The sequence below is a fragment of the Mus caroli genome, chromosome 17 (genome assembly GCF_900094665.2).
Source record: "Mus caroli chromosome 17, CAROLI_EIJ_v1.1, whole genome shotgun sequence".
Classification (NCBI taxonomy): Eukaryota; Metazoa; Chordata; class Mammalia; order Rodentia; family Muridae; genus Mus; species Mus caroli.
This window is the reverse complement of record NC_034586.1, coordinates 67,652,544-67,672,858: the sequence shown is the minus strand read 5'-3', so window position 1 is coordinate 67,672,858 and position 20,315 is coordinate 67,652,544. Positions and strand designations below refer to the sequence as shown.

The following is a 20,315-nucleotide window of genomic DNA, read 5'->3' as shown; positions in this document are numbered from 1 at the left end:
AGAGACAGAGACAGACAGAGACTTAGATAGAGACAGGGAGAGAAAGCCAGGTCTTGCACATGCTAGACAAATGTTCTACCATTAAGCTAAACCCCTAGCTAACCGTATCTCTTAATTACCTATAATTCTCACATATTTTGCACTTTCTTCAAATCAAGACTCTTTCTAGATCCTAAATACATGTATTTTAAAGGAAATTTTAGGTCACAATCACAGGTAAACAAGTGTTACTTGTGACAGACTATGGTGTTTATAATAAAAGGAGATTAACCTTTAAACCCCCAACTATGAAATTTCAGCTGGTTACGAAGCCTCTGAACCTAAACATGGGTCCCTTTGTTAAAATAAAAACCAAAACAAAGATGGAAGGCAGGGTGGTCCACACACCTGTGGTCCTAGCCCCTAAAAGGCCAGCACACACACACGTTAAAAGTAAAACCATAGATACTGAAAAAGAGTCTCCACTTAAGGCTCTCTATTCGACACAACCAAAAAGATACAAAGAATGGAAACTGCAAGTCAAAAACACTTATAATAGCAAAGCTCTGCTTTACCTGGTCATCATTATCTGGCATGGAACAGAAAAAGGAAATATGAATCAAATGACTAGTCTCAACATTTGGCTTAAAAAAAAAAACAAAAAGAGTCTTTTCAAATGAAGGAACACCTGAATGCCTAATATGAAGAAGAGGAGGAGGAGGAGGAGGAGGAGGAGGAGGAGAAGGAGGAGGTGAGGCTCCTTTAAAGGTGAGATGGAACATCCCCTGGTTCCTTGGCAGGTCCCCTGAGGTGTCCTTGCTAGATCTTGGACTCCTTGGTCCCAGCCAGCCCTATCCAGTCCCAACAATATGAAGTCACGGGCAAGCATCCAACATCTTCCCAGAGCTCCTCTCGGAAGCAGTTCCTTGCCTGTATCTTTGGTCTTCATATACTGATGACTTCTCTAGGACATGTCACACTAGGCTGGCAGAACTGCCTAGCCATCTACTGGATAACATGACAAAGACAGGTAGCCAGGGTCCCTCTGACCAGAGAGAGATCAAGTCCCACCTGATGCATGGTGGGTAAAGCCAGGCTCCTGCTTGCTGACAGGGATGCTGGGCAGGGAGGCTCGGTTAGCCCGTTTCCTCTGGAGGACTCCTATGTTGTTTCTGCGTGGGCTGCTCATCCCAGCGGGCTCGGACAGGGCTCCACTGCCCCGCAAAGGAAGGAGGCCTGTGGGAAAAAGTCCTGGACTTAGCAGGTCCTCCACATCCCTAGCATGACATTTCTGTGGCAATGGGTAGGTCCATCGGCAGGTGACAAGAGAGGGTTCTCTGTCCTGTCTCAGGATGGAAATGGAGAGGAGGTGTGGGCAACCTTCTCTTTTGGAAGGTTGAGAGCCCAGGAGTTGTCCAGGAAGTTTTCCCAGTGGAGACACCCACCCAAGGCATTAGTACCTTCCTTTGCTGAGGTTCTCCGTGCGCCTAAACCCTGAGAAACCAGTTCTCGCTCCCACTCTGGCTCCTTTGCCCTCCGAAGCAGCTCCATCTCCTTCATCTGCTTCAGCCTCATCTTTTCCTGGGCAGACTTGGAAATGGTGACTTGGACCTGGCACAAGGTCAAGGGAATGTCTATTAAACTTGAGAACCCAACCGGTCTTTCCACACTTTCCTTCATTTCGTCGCAAAACATAAGACTGCCTCCCAGGTGTCAGCCACTGTCCCCGAGGGAACCAAAAAGAGCTAAGTCCTGATGCCCTGGGAGCCTCTCAGAAGGGGTAGGGCACAGACAGTAAATAGTCAGTCTGTCTGAAATGTCATACAAGATATGCTAGAAGAAAAGCAAAGCAACAAGGTGACAGCTTTGACTTCAGGGAAGAAACCCCTTAGATAAGTGACTCCCTCAGCATGAGATTTAGTGATGACACAAATGAAGACAGGCAACAGGCCACATCGTTTTGAGGAGAGAAACGTTTTAGCAGAAGAGTGACTGGCTGTAAAGTCTCTGAGGCTGGGGTGTGCCCCGAGTGAGTAGGGAGCACTGAGTTAAAGCAAGTCAGGAACTGACAGGGTCCATTTTATGCTGACTTTTAGGGCCAGGAACAAGGGGTTCTAGCTTTTCACAAGGATGTAAGAGACCATTTAAAGTCTTTAGCAGAGGCATGACAGGATCCAACTCTTCCACTTGGGGAGAACAGTTTCTCCAAAGACTGTATTTTCATAAAATTTTATCTTTAAATAGATTGACATTCTTAAGAAGTTATAAGGGCTGGAGAGATGCCTCAACAGTTAAGAGCACTGACTGCTCTTCCAGAGGTCCTGAGTTCAAATCCCAGTAACCACATGGTGGCTCACAACCACCTGTAATGAGACCTGATGTCCTCTTCTGGTGTGTCTGAAGACAGCTACGGGGTATTTACATATAATAAATAAATCTTTTTTTAAAAAATGGAATGAGAAGCCCCTTTATGCAACCTCCACCAATGATGTTATCAACAACCATAGAACACTTTGACTTCCATTGTGTGGAGAGAATCAAGAACATGGAAAGCCATTAGGGAATAATGGGACATCTGTGCAAGAATGGGATGGGGTGGATCAGGGTAAAGGGAGAGCGTGGGGAAAGTGGAACACAAAAACTGTTTGCAAGTAGAGTTGGTTTTGCTGATACACAAAATAAGGAAGGGGAGGGGGGAAGAGAAGCCAAAAGTGGAACTAGGATTTTCAGCCTGAGTGGCTAAGAGTTGCCATTCACTGGGTAGAGACCTTCTGAGTGACGGATGCCAAGGTAGGAGTTCTAGGCATGGTAGAGTCAGAACCTAATTAGATATTTAAGTAGAGATGCTGGAGGTACGGGGGTGATGAGGTGAGGACTTTGACAGTCTTTAGCCTACAGTACTTTAGACACAGCAGTTAGTGTCATGGAGCAGAGCACACTTTCTGCGATGATTAAGTAGCCCAGAAACCAGAGGACTGAGCCCTGGGATCCTCGGTGTCTACAGGTCAGGAAGATGGAGGGGTGTACAAAGGAGGGAGGAGATGAACTGGCCTTAATGAATGCCCGGAACACCTCCTTTCTCACTTGTATCCCTAGGTGGAAAGTTCAGACGGGACACATCAGAAGCTGAATTTTCAAACTCAGTGCAAGGCAGAGGAGGACTGAGATGTGACATTTGGGACCTCAGAGGGGTGCTGAGGACTGAGACTGCTAGGAAAGGCCAACAGAGAGTCGCTGGGCTGCTGGGAGTGCCCTGGGTTCCAGGAGGGTGTCGTGACACGTGGAAACAGCCAAAGGCTAATGCCAGAGCCAGAACAGGAGCCGGCAGGGAACAAGCAAGCGGGACCATGGAGTTGGGATAACACGGTTGGGACAAAAGAACGTGTAGCGTCCGGGCCTGTGGAATGCCTGTGGAGTGAGTGGCTGAGGCAGGCTGTAAGATAAAGTCATATCACACATAGAATTTTCACGGCTGCCCTTATTAGAGACTGGCTGTCATGCTGTCAGCAACTGTCTGTGTCTGTGATACAGCACACGCTCAGGGCAGACCTCCCATCTCTGCCTCAGAACTAAGCTGCCATGCCCATTTCAAAGGCAGAACAGAGGGATCCCATAACAATGACTCTGTGTGACTACACTCATCTCAATCAGGCAAGAGAAGCCACCTCCCGAAGGTCACCTTCTGAGTGCAAGGTATTTGTCAGCCTGTCAAGAACAGCTTTGGCCCATCAGCCTCTGAGTCAGCTGCCTCCTGGCTGCTATCTTGGGGGTCAGTTCAAATTACTCAGCCTGGTTCAGCTAAGCCTCTTCCCAGCATCCTGCTCCCTCCAGCCCACGTGTCACCTTCTTCTGTCCTTCCCCCCTCCTTCCATCTGCCATCCTCCTTGTTCCTGGTCCCCACACTCAACCTCAGCTTCCTTCTTGACTCTCTCCATCTCTGCAGCCCTCCTCCCCAAACTGTCCATAGGTCCTGGCCTTAAGTACTTGGAGAAGCAGCCTTGGCCATTCTTGGCTCTGCCTCATTCCCCACCAGCTGGCTGGCCGGCTGCAGCACAGCAGATTTTAGAAGCGTGCTTGCATCCAGCCAGTTGGACCTCAGCTTCTTCCTCCTCCTGCTTCCCTGGTACCTTGGTGCTGGACTCCTTCTGGTCTTCTTCGTTCGCCAGGGAGTAGGTTTCTTTGGCATGACTGGAGAATGCTGTCAGAGTAAAGGCAGACTCTGACGAAGCCAGGGACGGTGCGGGGGCTTCATCAGACTTGGCTTTGACAGCTGGAACCAAAGGTTTTGACGCTGGAGAAGTCAAGAGCAGGGACAGAGCTGAAGACAGTGGCACTGTGGGCTGTCAGTGGGTCCCTGACCCTGTGCCCGATGGGTTTTACAGTACAAGCCCTCAATCTTCAGTCCTTCTTGCCCACACTTTCCTAAGGGGGAAGTTAGATATTCTCCAGAGTAGCATTGCCAGGGAGGTCTAGGACCACGCCATACTCCAACCGCTCACTCATTCATTCACTCATTCATTCATTCACTCACCCATTCATTCACTCACTCATTCATTCATTCACTCATTCATTCACTCACTCATTCACTCACTCATTCATTCACTCATTCATTTATTCACTCATTCATTCACTTATTCATTCAGAAAACAATAACTGCACATTTTATTCAAGTGGACAGAGAGTGGAAAATCAATCAAATTAAATAATCCTTGCCAAACGTTTATACCACTCCAGCAGAACCAGAAGGGCCCTGAGAATTTTTGAACATTAGTCTAAATCCTCTCATTTCACAGATGGAGAAACTGAGGCCCAGCAATCTTCTTCTCCAAACAACATCAACTCCATAGCAGCTCACCATCACCCTGTATTTTCCCAATCAGTGAATTTAAAGGTACAGACAGAATGAGTTCCCTAATTTCCTCCTGCCCTTAAACATGGGCATTCACCACCTCAAAAGAGCCAGCTCACCATTGAAATTGAAATTGAAATGGGGCTGCCACCTAGGGATGCCCAGGATGGAAAGGACATTTTGAATGGTCACCATTTCTTCATGAGGGGTCCTTCTGCTTGTGGCAGAGTGAGGAAGGGTTAAGAGGTCAAAGATGTGGGAGGAGGCACAGATGTTCAGGGGCCAAGTGCTCAGGGTGAGGTCTGCGAGAGTGCCACAAGACGAAAGACAGCATGGCAGCCCTTATGGTTACTATTGAGCAGTGTCACCCCAGCTGACAGCCAGCGACAAAATGTGCTCTAAGAATTTTCATATATCCAAGTTCTTACCCACACCCCCAAGAGACACCTAGAAAGCCTTGTCTGAGCAGGCTGTGCCTGTTGATGGACACCTGATGATGACATGGTCTCCTGGACCGAACTGCCATGCCAGCCATCTGAGGGCTAGCACATAAGGACATCCGAGGTCTCACGTGTATCACCTCAGGCACCCCAGGCACACTCCACACGACTGAGCTGGGGAGACAGGAGAGGTGCCTGCCTTCAAGGTGCAGCTGCCAGGCTTGCCTCTCAGGCCCAGCTCAGAGCCTCCAGGGCAACAACCTGCCACTCTGCCAGCCACCTCGCTTGCTGAGCTGATTAGTCAGGGACCTGCCAGGGAGCCAGTCACCCTCCCTCCAGTCAGCAGAGCAGGAGCTCTGTGCCGCCTGAGCTCAGGGTGCCCCTCACAGACTGTACCCTCTTTGCCTGCCCCCTCATCACCCTCCAGCCACAGTGCAGCTTCCCTCCATCCACAATCTCGCCCCAGCAGCAGATGATCAGCCCAGAAGGGATGACCTTCTACATCCATCCCCCTCCCTTCTCCGTCCTCCTTCTAGAAAACTGCCCTCCCCCCTGCCACACATCCACTCTCTGGTTGGCCCTGCTCCCCTGACCTTTGAATCTGCTGAGAGCAACTGCTGAGGCTTATAAGTAGTGGTTTAATGCTTCACTCTGTCCAGTGAGGGTATCCCTATGCGCTTTACACAGAGCAAGAAACTGCCACTTGCTGTGTCAGGCCCACTCTGCCACAGGGCAGCCCTGAACGCAGGTCTAGCCGAGCTACTTAACAGTCTCCAAGAGTAGTCGCTGAGCCTCAACGTAGCCTGGATCAAAGTACTCAGCCTGGGTGACCTGTTCATCCCCCTCGTCTAGATGGTCATGTGCTATGTGAATTGGTGTGCATCCTGGCGCTCGGCAGAGCCGTGCCGATAAGTACTGTTGCCTTCCTGGTTCCTGGAACAGGCTTATCACCACTCTAAAGTGTGATGACTTCAGCTTTCCCACTGATCTGTGAAATGAGAGGCCTGGCCTGAGGGCCCTCAGGTCTCCCCTGGCCTAATTCCATAACCCAGAACACGGAGGCAGGCACAGAAACGGGAACAAGATGAGTCCTCGGGGGAATACGTACCCATAGATTTAGGGGTCTTTTCCAGAGGCCCATTCTCACAAGTCAATCTTAAAAGTAAGAGAGAGAAAAGAACTGTGTGAAACCCAGTTAGCCAGAGACACCAGGGCCAGAAGCCCAGGGTTGCTCCAAGGTGGGAGATGGTGAGATGGACAGAGATGGGCTCATTCCCTGTCAGAGTGGCAGGAGATAGAGCTCCTGACACCAAGGCTGGGTTGATTGGTTATCAGCCAGGCCAACCTGGGAATCCGTGCCCAGGGCTAGGCAATTCCCTGGCTCTGCAAAAATCTGTTCCCTAGGTAACAGCGTCCACATGAAAGCTGCTGTCTTAAGTTAGACCCATGTCTCTGACTGTAGCGTAGCTGATGGGAAAGCTTGATTTCTCCCCACAGCTCCAGCTACAACCCTTGCCTTGGCCCACGCTGCATGGCAAGTGTGCCAGCTGCTTAGCCACCTCGCCTCCCCCACTGTTCCCCACACTTTTTAAAAATGAATGCAGATGCTGTCCCGTTCCTGGCTGGGTTGGTGTTTGTCAAGGGGGCACCTGCAAGTGTGTGCATGTGTGTGGGGGCCTGAAGTGAACGCCGAGGGTCTCCCTCCATCTCTCCCCTATGTTTTGAGACAGACAGTCTCTCTCACTGAGCCCACAGTTTGCTGTTTCAGCTAATGTGGCGACCCAGCTTGCTCTGAGGATCTCGTCTGCACCTCTCACACACTGGGGGCAGAGGTGGATCCTGGTGGCCACCAGCTCCCAGGTGGTCCTGGGACCAAGATCTCATGCGTGCACTGCACACTTTCCCTGCCATGTCACCTCCCCAGTCCCACAGTGGGCTTCTAACATCAGAGCTTGTCTCATACCCACACCTAAGAGCTTTACGATGGGGATCCGGTGAGGACTCAAGGCCCCTCGTACTGAGCCAGTCTCACAAGCAGACCCTTTGTAGCTTCCTAAAGGCCTCTGTCATTCCTCCCTGAGTGTCTCTGTCCTCCATTTTGTGCTGTCCCTCCTACAAAACTCCCCCTAAGCAATCATCCCAGCCTCATTGAGGCGCTTTTCTATTGGGCTTCCCGATAGACTGGTGAGGCCTTCTGTCTCACCTCCAATCTTACTGAGCTTAGACTCAATGGTTTACCCTCAAATCTCTCTCATCCCCCCAAAATGTATTCACCCTGGTTTCCAAAGCACCCAGCAGATAGTTGGTGCTCAGTAGTTTTTTTTTTTTAAGTGAATAAATGATTAGGCAGATGAATGAGTGAAGTGGCAATAGGGGGAACTTCCCACCTATATTCTAGACAGCCTTACAAAGGTGGGGAAGAGAGAGCCAAGTTGCAGACGGACAGCTAAGGAGGGTGTGTTTGTTCTATGTGACTAATTCCTGCCAGGCCCTTAGTTTAGCATCACAGGTTTTTGAGATATGGCCCCTGACCTATAAAGTGCAAGTTAAAGAATAGAATGAGGTTTTAAACAAGACAAGAAAAATAAAATGAACAGACATTTAAAAAAAAAAAGAAACAAAATCAATTTAAATAGCCAAGATTTATTAATTAAATCAATGAAACAGTGGAAGGGAGGTGGGGGTGGACAGGCAGTCTCTGTCATGTGGACAAGCAGATGTGACCCCTTCCTGTCCTCCCCAGCCATGAAAGCCAGGTGAGGCCGAGGTGGAAGGACCGTATTGATGTGCAGGACAGAAAAGTTCCACCGAGGAAATGGGGCTCTAGCTCAGGAACCAGCACACCCACAAAGGAGTCAGACGGAGGCCTACAGACAGCACAGGAGGAGGAAGGCTGCCCCCTGGAGGTCAAACCAAGCAGGCTTCTCTCAAGGCTGCTGGCAGCAAAAGGCAGAAGAAAGCCAAAGACCACTGAAGGGTTGCCTGGGGATTGGACTCAGAAAGGGGAGGCTGAACAGCAAGGGGATGGATAAGGCAGATCGGGGGCGGGGGGGCTGTCTGGGTGAAGTTAAGAAGCAGCTGTGAAGCCGGGCAGTGGTGGCACACACCTTAGATCCCAGCACTTGGGAGTCAGAGGCAGGTAGATTTCTGAGTTTAAGGCCAGCCTCCTCTACAGAGTGAGTTCCAGGACAGCCAGGGCTACACAGAGAAGCCCTGTCTCAGAAAAAAAGAAAAAAGAAGAAGAAGAGGCATCTATGAGTGTAACATGGGAGGCAGCGTGGGAGGCAGCGGCGGGGACAAGAACCAGATGGGAGCTTCTGTGTGCCTTGTTACTGCAAGGACAGCATGGGGAGGGCCACTCAATGAGGCATCAGAAGCACATGAAGCCAGAGCCAGGATGCTGAAGTAGGCAAAGGGCAGCTCCTCCATCAAAGGGCAGTTTGGAGAAGCAGGAGGTGCCTCGTGTTGCCATGGTAACATGCATTCCCTTCCCTCCTACTTCTCTCTAATGCTGACCAGCATGCCATGAAAAACCAGAAGTCCCAGGGAGAGTGTGGGTCTCCAGGGAGAGGTCAGGCCATGGCAAAGTCACCCAGAGCCCCATGACCCTGGAGGTCATAGCCACAAGAAGGAAAGACTCCAGGAAAAAAAGAAAGAAAGAAAAAAAAAAACAGGAATTTTGAGGATGGGCAGATTTGAGCAACAGATGAAAGGCATGTAGGAGAGTGCCTGGAAGATCAAGACATGGGTATAAAACCAAGAGAAGGAGGAGAAAAATGTCAACCCTAGCCACAGCCACAAAGGTTATGAGAGGCGCTGGACAGAGATCACAGACTCTGCCACTAATGCTATAGAGAGAGGGAGAGAATCTGTGTGCCAGGAGAAGCATCCGTGGTAAGGAAGGCCAGTGCAGAGGTGAGTGTGAAGGTGAGGATGGGAGAGAGCTCCCATCCAGGAACAAGTGCAGGGACATGGTCCCACAGCCTAGCAGGGCTCAGACAAAGATAGAGACATGGCTATGACCAGAAAAGGCAGCCCAGGAACAGGAGATCTCAAGAAAGCCAGCAAGAAATGGAAGACTTTGGAAGATCAGGCCAAAGAAATGCAGGAGGAGGATGTGACAACCATAGGTGGTGATTTAAGTGACAAATGTGCCCCAGAGTCTTGGCATTTCAACACTTGGTCCAGGGGCAGAGGGGCGGGGGGCGGGGGGCGGTGGTGGTGGCAATGTTTGGATAGTGTGGCCTTGCCCACAGGAGTTATGCCATTTGCAGGTGGGCTCTGGATTTAAAAAGCCTCAAGCTATTCCCGGTGTTCTCGCTCTGAGGGTCAAGATGTGAGCTCTCGGCATCCGGTGCCATGATGCCTGGTGTTTCCCCAGCACCGTGGGCTCTTACCCTCCGGAACTCTCTGTCCATGTAAACTCTTCCATAACCTGCTTGACCCTGTGTGGTGTTTTATCATAGCAACAGAAATGTAAACTCATATGCCACACCGGGAGAGGCAGACCTATAGCGGCTGAACGCCCACTCACATACATTCCCAGACACTCACATGTGTGTATACAAATGCACACACAGACACAAACATGATTACAGATGTACACTCGCAGGCATGTGCCTAGGAATTCTTATATACCCGATGGGGCATCAGTCTGGGCTGGCCACTGGATGCGGATAACCGTCTAGAAGGCTCTGCCTATCTTCTTTATGAGCAGATTCATAGTAACCTAGAGCCTCTGCCCCAACTGTTTCTGGGTATGAAGACCCTTTTGAAGTCCAAACATTTTATGAAAAAAACCATATACCCACACATATGTATATGCAAACATACACACACATGACTACACACTATATACACTATACACACATTATACATGATAATGGTGGTGGTTTCAGTATCCGTCGGTTAAGAAAATACAAAATAAAAGAGAGCCACCATGGGCTTGACCATGCCCTAAAACAATGTGTATTTTATTCATCACTATGGCAACTGTAGACATTGAGAAACTAGAAAACAAGCTGCCCACATTACTTGTCATGTATGCCTTCAGAGCCAGCCAGAGTCCAGGATCAGAGATGCCGCAACAACAATGCTGTGGTCTCCACGTGTCTGCCATTCACAGGAGGGGATTTTTACCCTTTCCAAACCTGATGCCTCAAGACTGTGCCAGCCACGGTGACTCAGCAGTGAGGAGCCCAAGGGAACGGGGGGGCCAGGGTGGGGACAAGACAAGTTACAGGAGAGATGACCACAAACAGACTTGAGATTTTTAAGTAGGCCGCTTACCGCGTATGTGGGGCCTTTGGTCCCATAAGCACATCCTGGCCTGGACACAAGGGGCTGGGCAAGGAGCCAGGCCTGCAGGAAGAGGTCCCTGTGGGCATCCGGGCCTTCGGAATGGGTGGGATCACGAGGCCTCCTAAGGACTTGTGCATCTTCTCATCAGCGCAATGCAAGTATTGCCTGGATTTCTGCACCTGTGAGGGGGAGGGAGCCTGGTCCTTGGAAGCATGACTCACACTGTACTTTCTGCTCCTGGTAACCTCGCACAGAGCATCTCCTGGCAGCTGGTGAGAGGATGCTGGGAAATGTCCTCTTGTTTCCCTTTTCGGTCTCTTAGCCCCACTCCAACCCCTCTGGGAAGGTCACCCCTTCCCAACCACTCCAGGTAGGAAGACTGACAAGCTTTTCCGTCATTTTAATTATTTTTTGGATTTTAATTTTTTTTTTTAAAATCTTCTCATTTCAGAAAAATCTTTGACTCGGTAGAGCTGGAAGGGACCCTCTAAAACCCCCAATTCAAAGCTCTGCTTTTACAGATGTACAAAACAGCTCTGGGAAGGCGATGCCAACGCCTTCCTCCATGCCAACAAGCTGGCATTAAGCAAGAGATGAGCAGAAGACCGGGAAAAATCCCAAAACATGAACACCAAAGAAAGCCTGGGTCCACCAACTCCAGGACAGAAAGGACTGTAGCCCCCATACCGCTCAGGCAACCTACCCACAACACTCGCAGGCCAGATGTAACAGCTGGAACGCTACAGGGAGACGTGAAATGAGGGTCTCAATGCCACCCTGGTCTTGAGGACTGTCTTGAGACATTTAGCCAGGGCACAGGGACAAGAGTTGGTAAAGGAATGGAGAGCCACAGAGCTGCCTTACCTCCTGGGCACTGGCTCCCGGGTTCTGGAGATCCTGTCTGCCTCCAGGAGGGTCCAGGTCCTTCTCCTTAGCACTGTTGGCCTCAGGGGTGGTGGGTATGCTCTGGATGGGAGGCATCGGCCTGGGTACCCTCAGGAGCCTCTGCGAGGTGGTACGGGGGATTGTGCTCCGCAGAGGAACCCCTCTGGGGCCTCCCACCGGATCCAGAGAGGCTATGCAGGGGTAAGATGGGGAAGAAGTTAGTACCTGGAGCACAGAGAGCTGAGGGTGATTGCTGTACTAACCTAGGCCTCACATCCTGGGAGAAGGGATGATGGAGGGGGAGGGGAAAGAGCTGGGCTCCCTCCAGCCCGGCACCCAACTTATACCAGAACACTAGCTAAGCAGGTCCCTTTTCATTTCCATAAAACATGGTAGAAATGCACATCAAAGTCAAAGATGGTACAGGTGGAAAGACAAGAGCAGTGCTGGGTTAAGAGAGAGCTAAGAGAAGGCACAGCTGGCCCTGGATGGACAGCATACCACCCTTCTCATTCCTAACTTCAGATGGAAAATGTCCCTCCTCAGACTGTTTGGAGCACTCTTTCCCAGCTGGCTGTGCTATTTGGAGCAACCGTGGAGGCATCAGGAGATGAGACCCAGCTGGAGGAGGGAGGAAGTAGGTTGGTCACTGGGGACAGACCTTTGAATGTCACAGCCCAGACTCTGGGTCCAACTTTGTGTTCAGCTTCCTGACAGGACCAGCCTCAGCCTCGTGCACCCGCTTCCACGAACGGAGTTCCCCCACCCTGCCTGCCCCACCATGCACAGTGAAACAGTGAACCAGTGTAGATCTTCTCCTCTGCAGATGTTTCTGCTCCATGTGCTGGTCAGAGATGTGTAAGTAATAATAAATTCAAGGAATACGCAACAACTCAAGGAATATACTCCAGAGAAAAGTCAGCTGTGTTCCTGGTGAAGCCCAGTCCTTCTGTGTGCACCCACAGAATGCCAATCTGCTGCCAGGCAGAGACAGTGGCTAATCAATTTCTTCTGCTACAGGGTAGACTTGCCTTGACACCCCTAAGCTAGCCTAAAAGACACACGCCCCCTCTCCATCATTTCTGTTAGATTTCATCCTCAATGCTACCTCATATCCCACAACAGCACTCACCTCAGCAGAAACCCACTGGCCAGCCCCAATGGACCCCCAAAATCTCAAACACCTGCTGACCCTCATAGCCTGGATGGCCTAGTATGCTTGATCTCAGAGTGGGTGGTGGCTGGGTCGTGGCTCACCTTGAGAAGATGCCGCCATGCCTTCTGAGAGCCGTCTCTTCTTGAGTTTGTCCTTAATCTGGATCGTGTCCCGGGCCACACTGCTGGCCTCTGATTCCAGGGAGGGAATAGCTGCCACCAGGTGGGGCCCCAAGGGCAGAACTCCAAGGCCCCTGGGGTAGCCATTCCTGGCCTGCCAGCCTTTCAGAGGAGCATTCAGCATGAGGCTACTCTGGTCCTCATGTCCCCTCGAGAGCTGTGATGGCTTCTCACTGCTTGGCAGTACACTTGACACGGGCTGCAAAGAGGCTGAGAGAGATACACACACAAGTGGCTTTTCGGCCAAAGCTAATAGGCTCAAGGTAAATACAAGATGTGCCCTAAGCAAGAAAGCAACATGTTAGCTGGGCGTGGTGGCGCACGCCTTTAATCCCAGCACTCGGGAGGCAGAGGCAGGCGGATTTCTGAGTTCGAGGCCAGCCTGGTCTACAAAGTGAGTGCCAGGACAGCCAGGGCTACACAGAGAAACCCTGTCTCGAAAAACCAAAAAAAAAAAAAAAAAAAAAAAAAAAAAAAAAAAAAAAAAAAAAAAAAAAAAGAAAGCAACATGTTTAGCTGTTGTGAATGGTGAAGGGCTGGGTGAACTTCTGGGCCCAGAAGAGTCCTAGAACCTGGAAATGAGAGGGAAATTGTGGGCAGGGAGCTTATAAAAGCTCAACCACATTGTCTCTCTCCTCAGAATCCCTCGACAGAAGTCCTAAGACCTGATGCTCAACCTGTAGAGGTTACACTGTAGCCGGCATACAATCCTGGGACAGCCAAACTCCCGGGACAGCCACAGCCTGAGAGAACACACATCTACAGAGCCGTGGAAGCCTCCATGCAGAGCAAAGAGGCTGAGCCCTGCCCTAGACAGCCGATAGCTAGACACCAGAGCAGAGTCCAGGAGCAGAAGGTGTCAGAGGTACTAAGTGGAGTCAGGACAAACACCAGAGCAGGGCTGCCATGCTTGTGACTCCACCTCTTGCTACTCATGTCCGGTGCCTTCCCGAGGTCAAGACGCAGGCCCCCAGGGAGGCTGGCCTCGTCTTGCTGGAGTTTGAGGAGTTCCAGGTTCATAGAGGGCTAATCTATACTGAGAGGACCTCTTTCCCATCTCTGGGGGCTCCCTCTACCACCCTCAAATCCCTGAGGAGAGGAGACCCAAGCGATATTTTGTTTGTTTGTTTGTTTCTACTTTTTGTTTAAGGTTTTTGTTTCAGAGATTTGGGGAGGTTTGGTGTTTGGCTGGTTTAGTTTTATTTTGCTTTGCTACTAAGGCTGGTCTTAAAATCATTCTTAAAAGTAGACATCAGGCTGGTGAGATGGCTCAGTAGGTAAGAGCACTGACTGCTCTTCGGAAGGTCCTGAGTTCAAATCCCAGCAACCACATGGTGGCTCACAACCACCCGTAATGAGATCTGATGCCCTTTTCTGGTGTGTCTGAAGACAGCTACAGTGTACTTACATATAATAAATAAATAAATCTTTTTTAAAAAAAGAAAGTAAAAAAAAAAAGTAGACATCACTCCACTCACATAAAAATTGATATGTAAAACTTCTGTCATATTTAAATTCTCACAAGAGTATAATTTCCAGCTTTTAATTTTTTTCTTTTATACAGAGTCTCATGTAACCCAGGTTAGCCTCAAACTTATCATGTAGTTGAGTACGATTTTCATTGAACTCTGAAACTCTGCTTCCTCAAACGTCCTGACAACAGTCTCCAGAAGCATCTTAAACGTCCATGATACAAAGACACCTGCCACAGATGGAGAATGTCCAAGCATCCAGACACCATCATTTCCGCCTCTGGCCTGGCTTCCAGCAATGTGGCCAGTGGCCGTGACTGGGTAGTTTCTAAGGGGTCCTCCTCTCCTGTCCCATGTCAAATACCTCAGAGGGGTCACCAGAGCAATTTGGAGTAACCAAGTCGCTGGGCCAGGTCCTCACCTTCATCATGAGCAAGAAGACTGGAGTCGAGGCCTCCAGGTGGGGGCGCTCGGAGCCCAACACTAGTCCGAGGGACACTCCCACAGTACACAGCCACCGGAGCTGGAACTTTGGCTGGGGACAGAATCAGAGGAAAAGGGTACCTTAAAGCCCTCTGGGGTCAAACCAGAATATAAAAGAAAAGCAGGAGTAACCATAGCCACGACCATCTCTCTGCTACAAGAACCTAGTCCTCACACCAGAGCCTGGTCCCCTGATAGGGGTTCCAGATGGGTAGTAACTTCAAACAATCCCACAAATCCTACCAGCTTCAGCCTTTGCTAACATCCCTCATTCTGCCTGCTTTCTTCTTCTCTGTTTTCTTCCTCTCTGTCTTATTTCTCCCTCTCTGTCTGCTTTCTACCACCCTCCAGCTTTGGGTCAAGCCCCCTAGTTAGGTCTTTTTCAGCCTCCTTTGGAGTCTCCTCTTCCAGCAGCCAGTAAAACTGGTCCCTGCTGATCATAGCCCTGGCTTCTGTCACAGTGGTTCTCGGTGTTCTCCCTGGGCCACTCTCTGGCACCCATTACAGGTAACTGCCTTTGCCTTAGTGAAGGCCTGCCTCAGAGCATCATCCACTACCTGCCTCTTCCCTGAAGGCCTCAAGCACTGATCTCTAGTCTTCGCTCCACTGCCTCCCTGGTTTAGCAAATGGCTCCCTTCATTTCCTAGCCCCAGTACTGTGCAGGGATTCTGGTCTATACACACTGACTGCCCTGGACCTCCCTTGGAGGAGCCTAGAAGGCCAGTGACAGGCAGATGATGAAGAATAAGCAACAGCACAGAAAGCCCTGGGTCAGGGGCAGAGAGGAGAAGGCTTCCCAGTAGGGGAGAAAGCAGAGCAGAAACCAGGGAAAGAGAAGAGAGATAGCTAGGGATGGGCCTTCATCAAAGCTACTGCTGCCTGCAAATGATGCCTGCGAGGAAAGGGGAAGTCCGTTTTCTCCAGTGGAGCAACGTTAGATACATCAGCTGCAATCCGGGCAGGCTCCATGTCAGGGCAGTGGCCAACCAACAAACACTAACCAAGCTCCTCTTCCCGCAGTTTGTTAGTTTTGCTGTGGGCTCTTTGTCTCATTTGGTTACATTCGGAGATATATATATATATATTTGTTTGTTTGTTTGTTTGTTTTTCAAGACAGGGTTTCTCTGTATAGCCCTGGCTGTCCTGGAACTCACGCTGTAGACCAGGCTCGCCTCGAACTCAGAAATCCACCTGCCTCTGCCTCCCAAGTGCTGGGATTAAAGGCGTGTGCCACCACGTCTGGCTTGGATATATTTTTTTTTCTTGTCTTGAGTTTCTTTGTGTGTTTATTTTTATCATTTGTTTTGAGAGAGAGAGATATGATGGAGTTGGATAGGTAGAGAAGTGGGAAGATCTGGGAGGAGTCGAGGGAAAAGAAAGACTATAAAAAAATATATGAAAAATTTTAAAAAAAGGGAAGCCTTCCCCTGTCTTTGGCCCCACAGGCCCGAGTCCTTTCCCTATGCACTTAACAAATGTCAGTCCACCATAGTCTCAGGCCCAGCCCCTCCCAAGCACAGCTCAGAACCACATAAGAGCTGAACCTATCAGCAGGTAACCCCACCTACAGGGGGACATTCAAGCACCCTCCTACACACACACACACACACACCCCAGAGCAGCAGGACTTGGGTGTTTTGCTTGTTCTTGTTTCTATTGCTGTGTGACCGTGAGGAAAGAAACTATCCTCTCTGGGATTCAATTTCATACTTGTAAAACAAACTACTTGGACTGCACTGGAGTTCCTAAAATACCTTCGTCCTATCCCTAGATTTTTCTTAGGCTTTCAGCCTTTCTCTGTTCACCACTAGACTCTGAGGCCAGGCTAGAACTGATTAAGGGTTTTTGGGTTTTCTGTTTGTTTGTGTTTGTTTGTTTGTTTGTTTTTTCTTTTTGTTTTTTGAGACAGGGTTTCTCTGTGTAGCCCTGGCTGTCCTGGAACTCACTCTGTAGACCAGGCTGGCCTCGAACTCAGAAATCTACCTGCCTCTGCCTCCCAAGTGCTGGGATTAAAGGCGTGTGCCACCACGCCCGGCTGATTAAGTTATTAATTACCAAGTTGTTTTCATATTTTGCAGTATACTGCCTAAGGAGAACATATCTCCCAGCCACTACCTTCTTTACCAAAGTCCCCTGCACATACCTGCTACATCTGGGTCTATCTGAGGCTAACAGCAACTCTACACTTGACAATCATCCATTTCATCTGGGGCATGGGGAAATCTGTTTCCACCAGAAAGAGGAGTGCCTGGACCCTGCCACCCACACACTCCTAACCACAAGATTGTATTAACCCTTCAAGGAACCAACCTACTGTGTCTCAGAGCAGACACAAAGCCATCCAGAGTCCCCAGGGCACCCCACACTCCCAGAAGACCAGGGAGCCTTGCAGACAGTCAAGACAATTGAAGTCAGGAAACCCAGTATCAGCCTGTGGTCAGCCACCACCTGGCTGCATCTCCCCAGCGGAGCGTGACCCCGGGACTATCTGAGGAAGTTCCACAGCCCATCAAGGTCCCCCTACCTAGAGTGACATCGTCACGGGTGTCCATGCCCAAGGTGGGGAAGGTGCCCACCAGGTTGCCTGGAGGTAGCGGTTGTCCCTGGGCCCTGAGTGCAGGCCTCAGGGGTCCAAAGGATGCTAGTCTGTGACATCCAGGGCCCTATGTGCAAACAAAACAAAAAAAAACAAACAAAAAAAAAAAACACTTTTAAACCCTCTGTGCGATCCACTGGCGCTAAAGCCTGGCTGAGGTAAAGAGATCAGTGCCAGGCCCAGGATGCCCTCCTGTCTTTCCTGACCTTTGCCCTCTCTCAGAAATGCCCAAGATCCTGAGTCCCAAAAAGAAGAGTTCATTAGGAGGAGTCTCAATGGAGCCTGATCAACCTGTCACCCGATGTTACTTGGACATGACACCTTCAAGCCTCGAGGAAGGTAAAATCCTATCACTCTTTTCCAGTGTTTTCTATTTTCTTCCAAAGCCCTTTGCAGAGCTGCCTGGAGTCTGTGATGGACACTGATCCTTAGCTAAAGCTTAGGGTGTCAGCACGGTTGCCTCAATACTGGCTGCTCTCAGCTTAGGCCTGTCTGCACCTGCATGAAGACCTTGGCACTTATTCTCATCTGGCTGAACAAGCCACACCTCTCCGCCTTGGCCACCTTGACATCTGTTTACCTCAGCTTGTTCACTCTGAGCCTTTCTCCCCTCTCCCTCTCAAGCCTTTGGGGTCAGCCATCAGCTCTTGCCCTTCACTGAGTTTCACTTCTCCTTTGACAAGGGAGGCTCACTGCAGGCTCTGAAACTCCACACAGCTTTATGCATTTCTTCTTGAAAGAGGGTGACAGGCGGAGTCTGGGGATAACCAGACCAGCTTAGTGGCAGAGTTGATTGAGCCTCCCGGTGTGCCTCTCTCCAGATGCTGTCTGGGTACAGGCAAGGGCACTGTGCCAGCTCCCTTTAGTTGAGCAACAAAACTTAGCTCGGGAACTGAGAAACATTCCTTCTGCCTGGAAACCAGCCTGCCACAGGCCCTGCCTGGCCCCACAAGACAGGGGAGTGCCCAGCAAAGTCTGGCCCAACAGGTTGAATGAAACCCAGCCCTGACCCAGCCCTGTCTGCCTGCTTAGCACCACCTCAAGCCAGTTGGGTCCTTTGTCCCAGAATTTTCCTCAGTGACTACTCTGAGGAGGACTGAAGCACATGGTGATGGCAGCAGCCAGGAAGGCCTGAGAGAGATGAGGTGTTTCTTCCAAGGCAATAGGGAAGACGCTATTTCACAGAGACAACACCCCATCCTTCAGCCAGAGAGCTGGGGAGCAGGCTTAAGACACTGTCCAGGCCACCATCTTCCCTAAAAGACTCAAGACTACACTTCCAGGCCTTTGAAAGCCCCAAGAATTGACTCTCATCAGAGGATACACTGTCTGTGGACAGTCCACGTAAATAGGAAACATCTATCTAGATTCTTGTCCTCAATCACGGCTGAAGCTTTCAATCACCTAAAGTCTGATTAAAATTACAGGCTGAGACACCACCACACAGGCCTGCCCCCATTGAATTTATGCTACTAAGCAGGATACAAGGACGTGCCTGTCGTTTTAAATTCAAAGTAATTTTTGATGTTCAATCAGGACTGAGCCACTGGGCTACGGTTCTGGTTCAGCCTATAGCAAGACCTTTGCTCGCTGGCTTGCTCTCACTGTAGGCTGTCCAGGTACTTATTGATATCTGGGTTCACTCCAAGAGCTCCCTTCTAAACAGACAATTTGGATTTGCCCACGAACACAAACTATGCAAGTTTTTCTAGTCGTGCTACTGCAATGCCTTGTGAACAGGATGGCCCTCACTGGCTACCTCTTGGAAGTCAGAATGTCCACAGCCTAAGGCAGCCTCATTCCTCCATGGCCTAAGGTATTCACAGAAAGAAAACCATTGGCTATTGCCTAGCTTAGCACAGGACATTCATCAACAAGCCCTGGTCAGGTCTGCATGTTCAACCCCTCTGTCCCCAAAGATCTACAGAGCAGGGTCTCCCAGGCACCTGACCCCAAAGAAGGTGGCTACAGTGGCTAACAGACAAGCAGCTATGTCCCATGTGACAACCATGAGTGACACACACACTACACCACACCACACCGGCACAGGAAGACCACTCAGACCCTAAGACAGAGCTCTGGACTTGGCTCAGATGCCACTCAACCCCCGCCCCCTAGGTAGAATCCACGAAGGTCTCATTTGTACACAGCACTCTTCAAAAGTTTTACTCTCTTTGCCTGTTGAATCATCCAACCTCAACCTAAAGAGCTCAAACAGCAAGAAGATTCTAGTGAGCAGAATTCTATTCTCATTTCTCAATGTTCTCCACGTCCCGAATGGCTGCTGATCCCTTACTCTCAGCCTCAGTTTCCCAGTGCAAATAAATAACTATTGTCTGTTCCTTCCCTTAAAGCTGTGGCCACAGGTTCCATGGTGACCCACGCTACAGAAATAAAGCTTTGGGACAGAAGAGACTCAGGTTTCAAGTGGAATGGAAACAAACTTAGCATTGGCTCAGGAGTATGTCAGCCCCAGAACGAAGTGTGACTGCCCCTGTGCCTCTCACAGACCACAGGAACCAAGGCCAAGGACACTCTTGAGTCTGTGTTTCTATGTGAACAGGCATTGTCACCAAGGCAGGAGGGACAACACTCCGTAAGAGCAGGAAAAGCAAGTGAAGACTCACTGCCACCCTGTCAGGGACAAGTACTTATGCACTGTCACATGAGTCAGACTAAGTATTCACTGCCATGCCAGGAGGGACTGAGGGACACTCACATTATCTGGGCAGGTAGACATCGAGGGGGACCACACAGTTGTCCAAAAAGTCAACTGAGGGAAAAGCAACTTTGCTGGGCCTGACTTGGGATGTTAACTGGCCCCAGGCATGGAGGGACAAATGCACCCGTGGGTCTGGGGACCCGGAGGCCTAGCCTGGGAAGGTGGTGGTGGATATGGTACAGACACCCTGGAAGGACATACTTAGAAAGCAATAATAAGAAAGAAGGAGGAGGAGGAAGAGGAGGAGGAGGAG

At 50.1% G+C, this 20,315-nt stretch overlaps 1 protein-coding gene across 1 annotated transcript in view; it reads right to left on the bottom strand.

The window, feature by feature from the left end:
* Positions 1 to 20,315, bottom strand: part of Togaram2 (TOG array regulator of axonemal microtubules 2) — a 59,174-nt gene that overhangs the window by 29,360 nt on the left and 9,499 nt on the right. Inside the window, exons 2-10 of the mRNA XM_021149796.1 lie at positions 17,269 to 17,407; positions 14,683 to 14,796; positions 12,712 to 12,999; positions 11,434 to 11,645; positions 10,558 to 10,748; positions 6,377 to 6,423; positions 4,107 to 4,270; positions 1,440 to 1,590; positions 1,051 to 1,215 (exon numbers count right to left, since the gene is read on the bottom strand). Coding sequence (XP_021005455.1) covers positions 1,051 to 1,215; positions 1,440 to 1,590; positions 4,107 to 4,270; positions 6,377 to 6,423; positions 10,558 to 10,748; positions 11,434 to 11,645; positions 12,712 to 12,999; positions 14,683 to 14,796; positions 17,269 to 17,296 — 1,360 coding nt within the window. The 5' untranslated portion in view covers positions 17,297 to 17,407. The remainder of the gene's footprint in view (positions 1 to 1,050; positions 1,216 to 1,439; positions 1,591 to 4,106; positions 4,271 to 6,376; positions 6,424 to 10,557; positions 10,749 to 11,433; positions 11,646 to 12,711; positions 13,000 to 14,682; positions 14,797 to 17,268; positions 17,408 to 20,315) is intronic.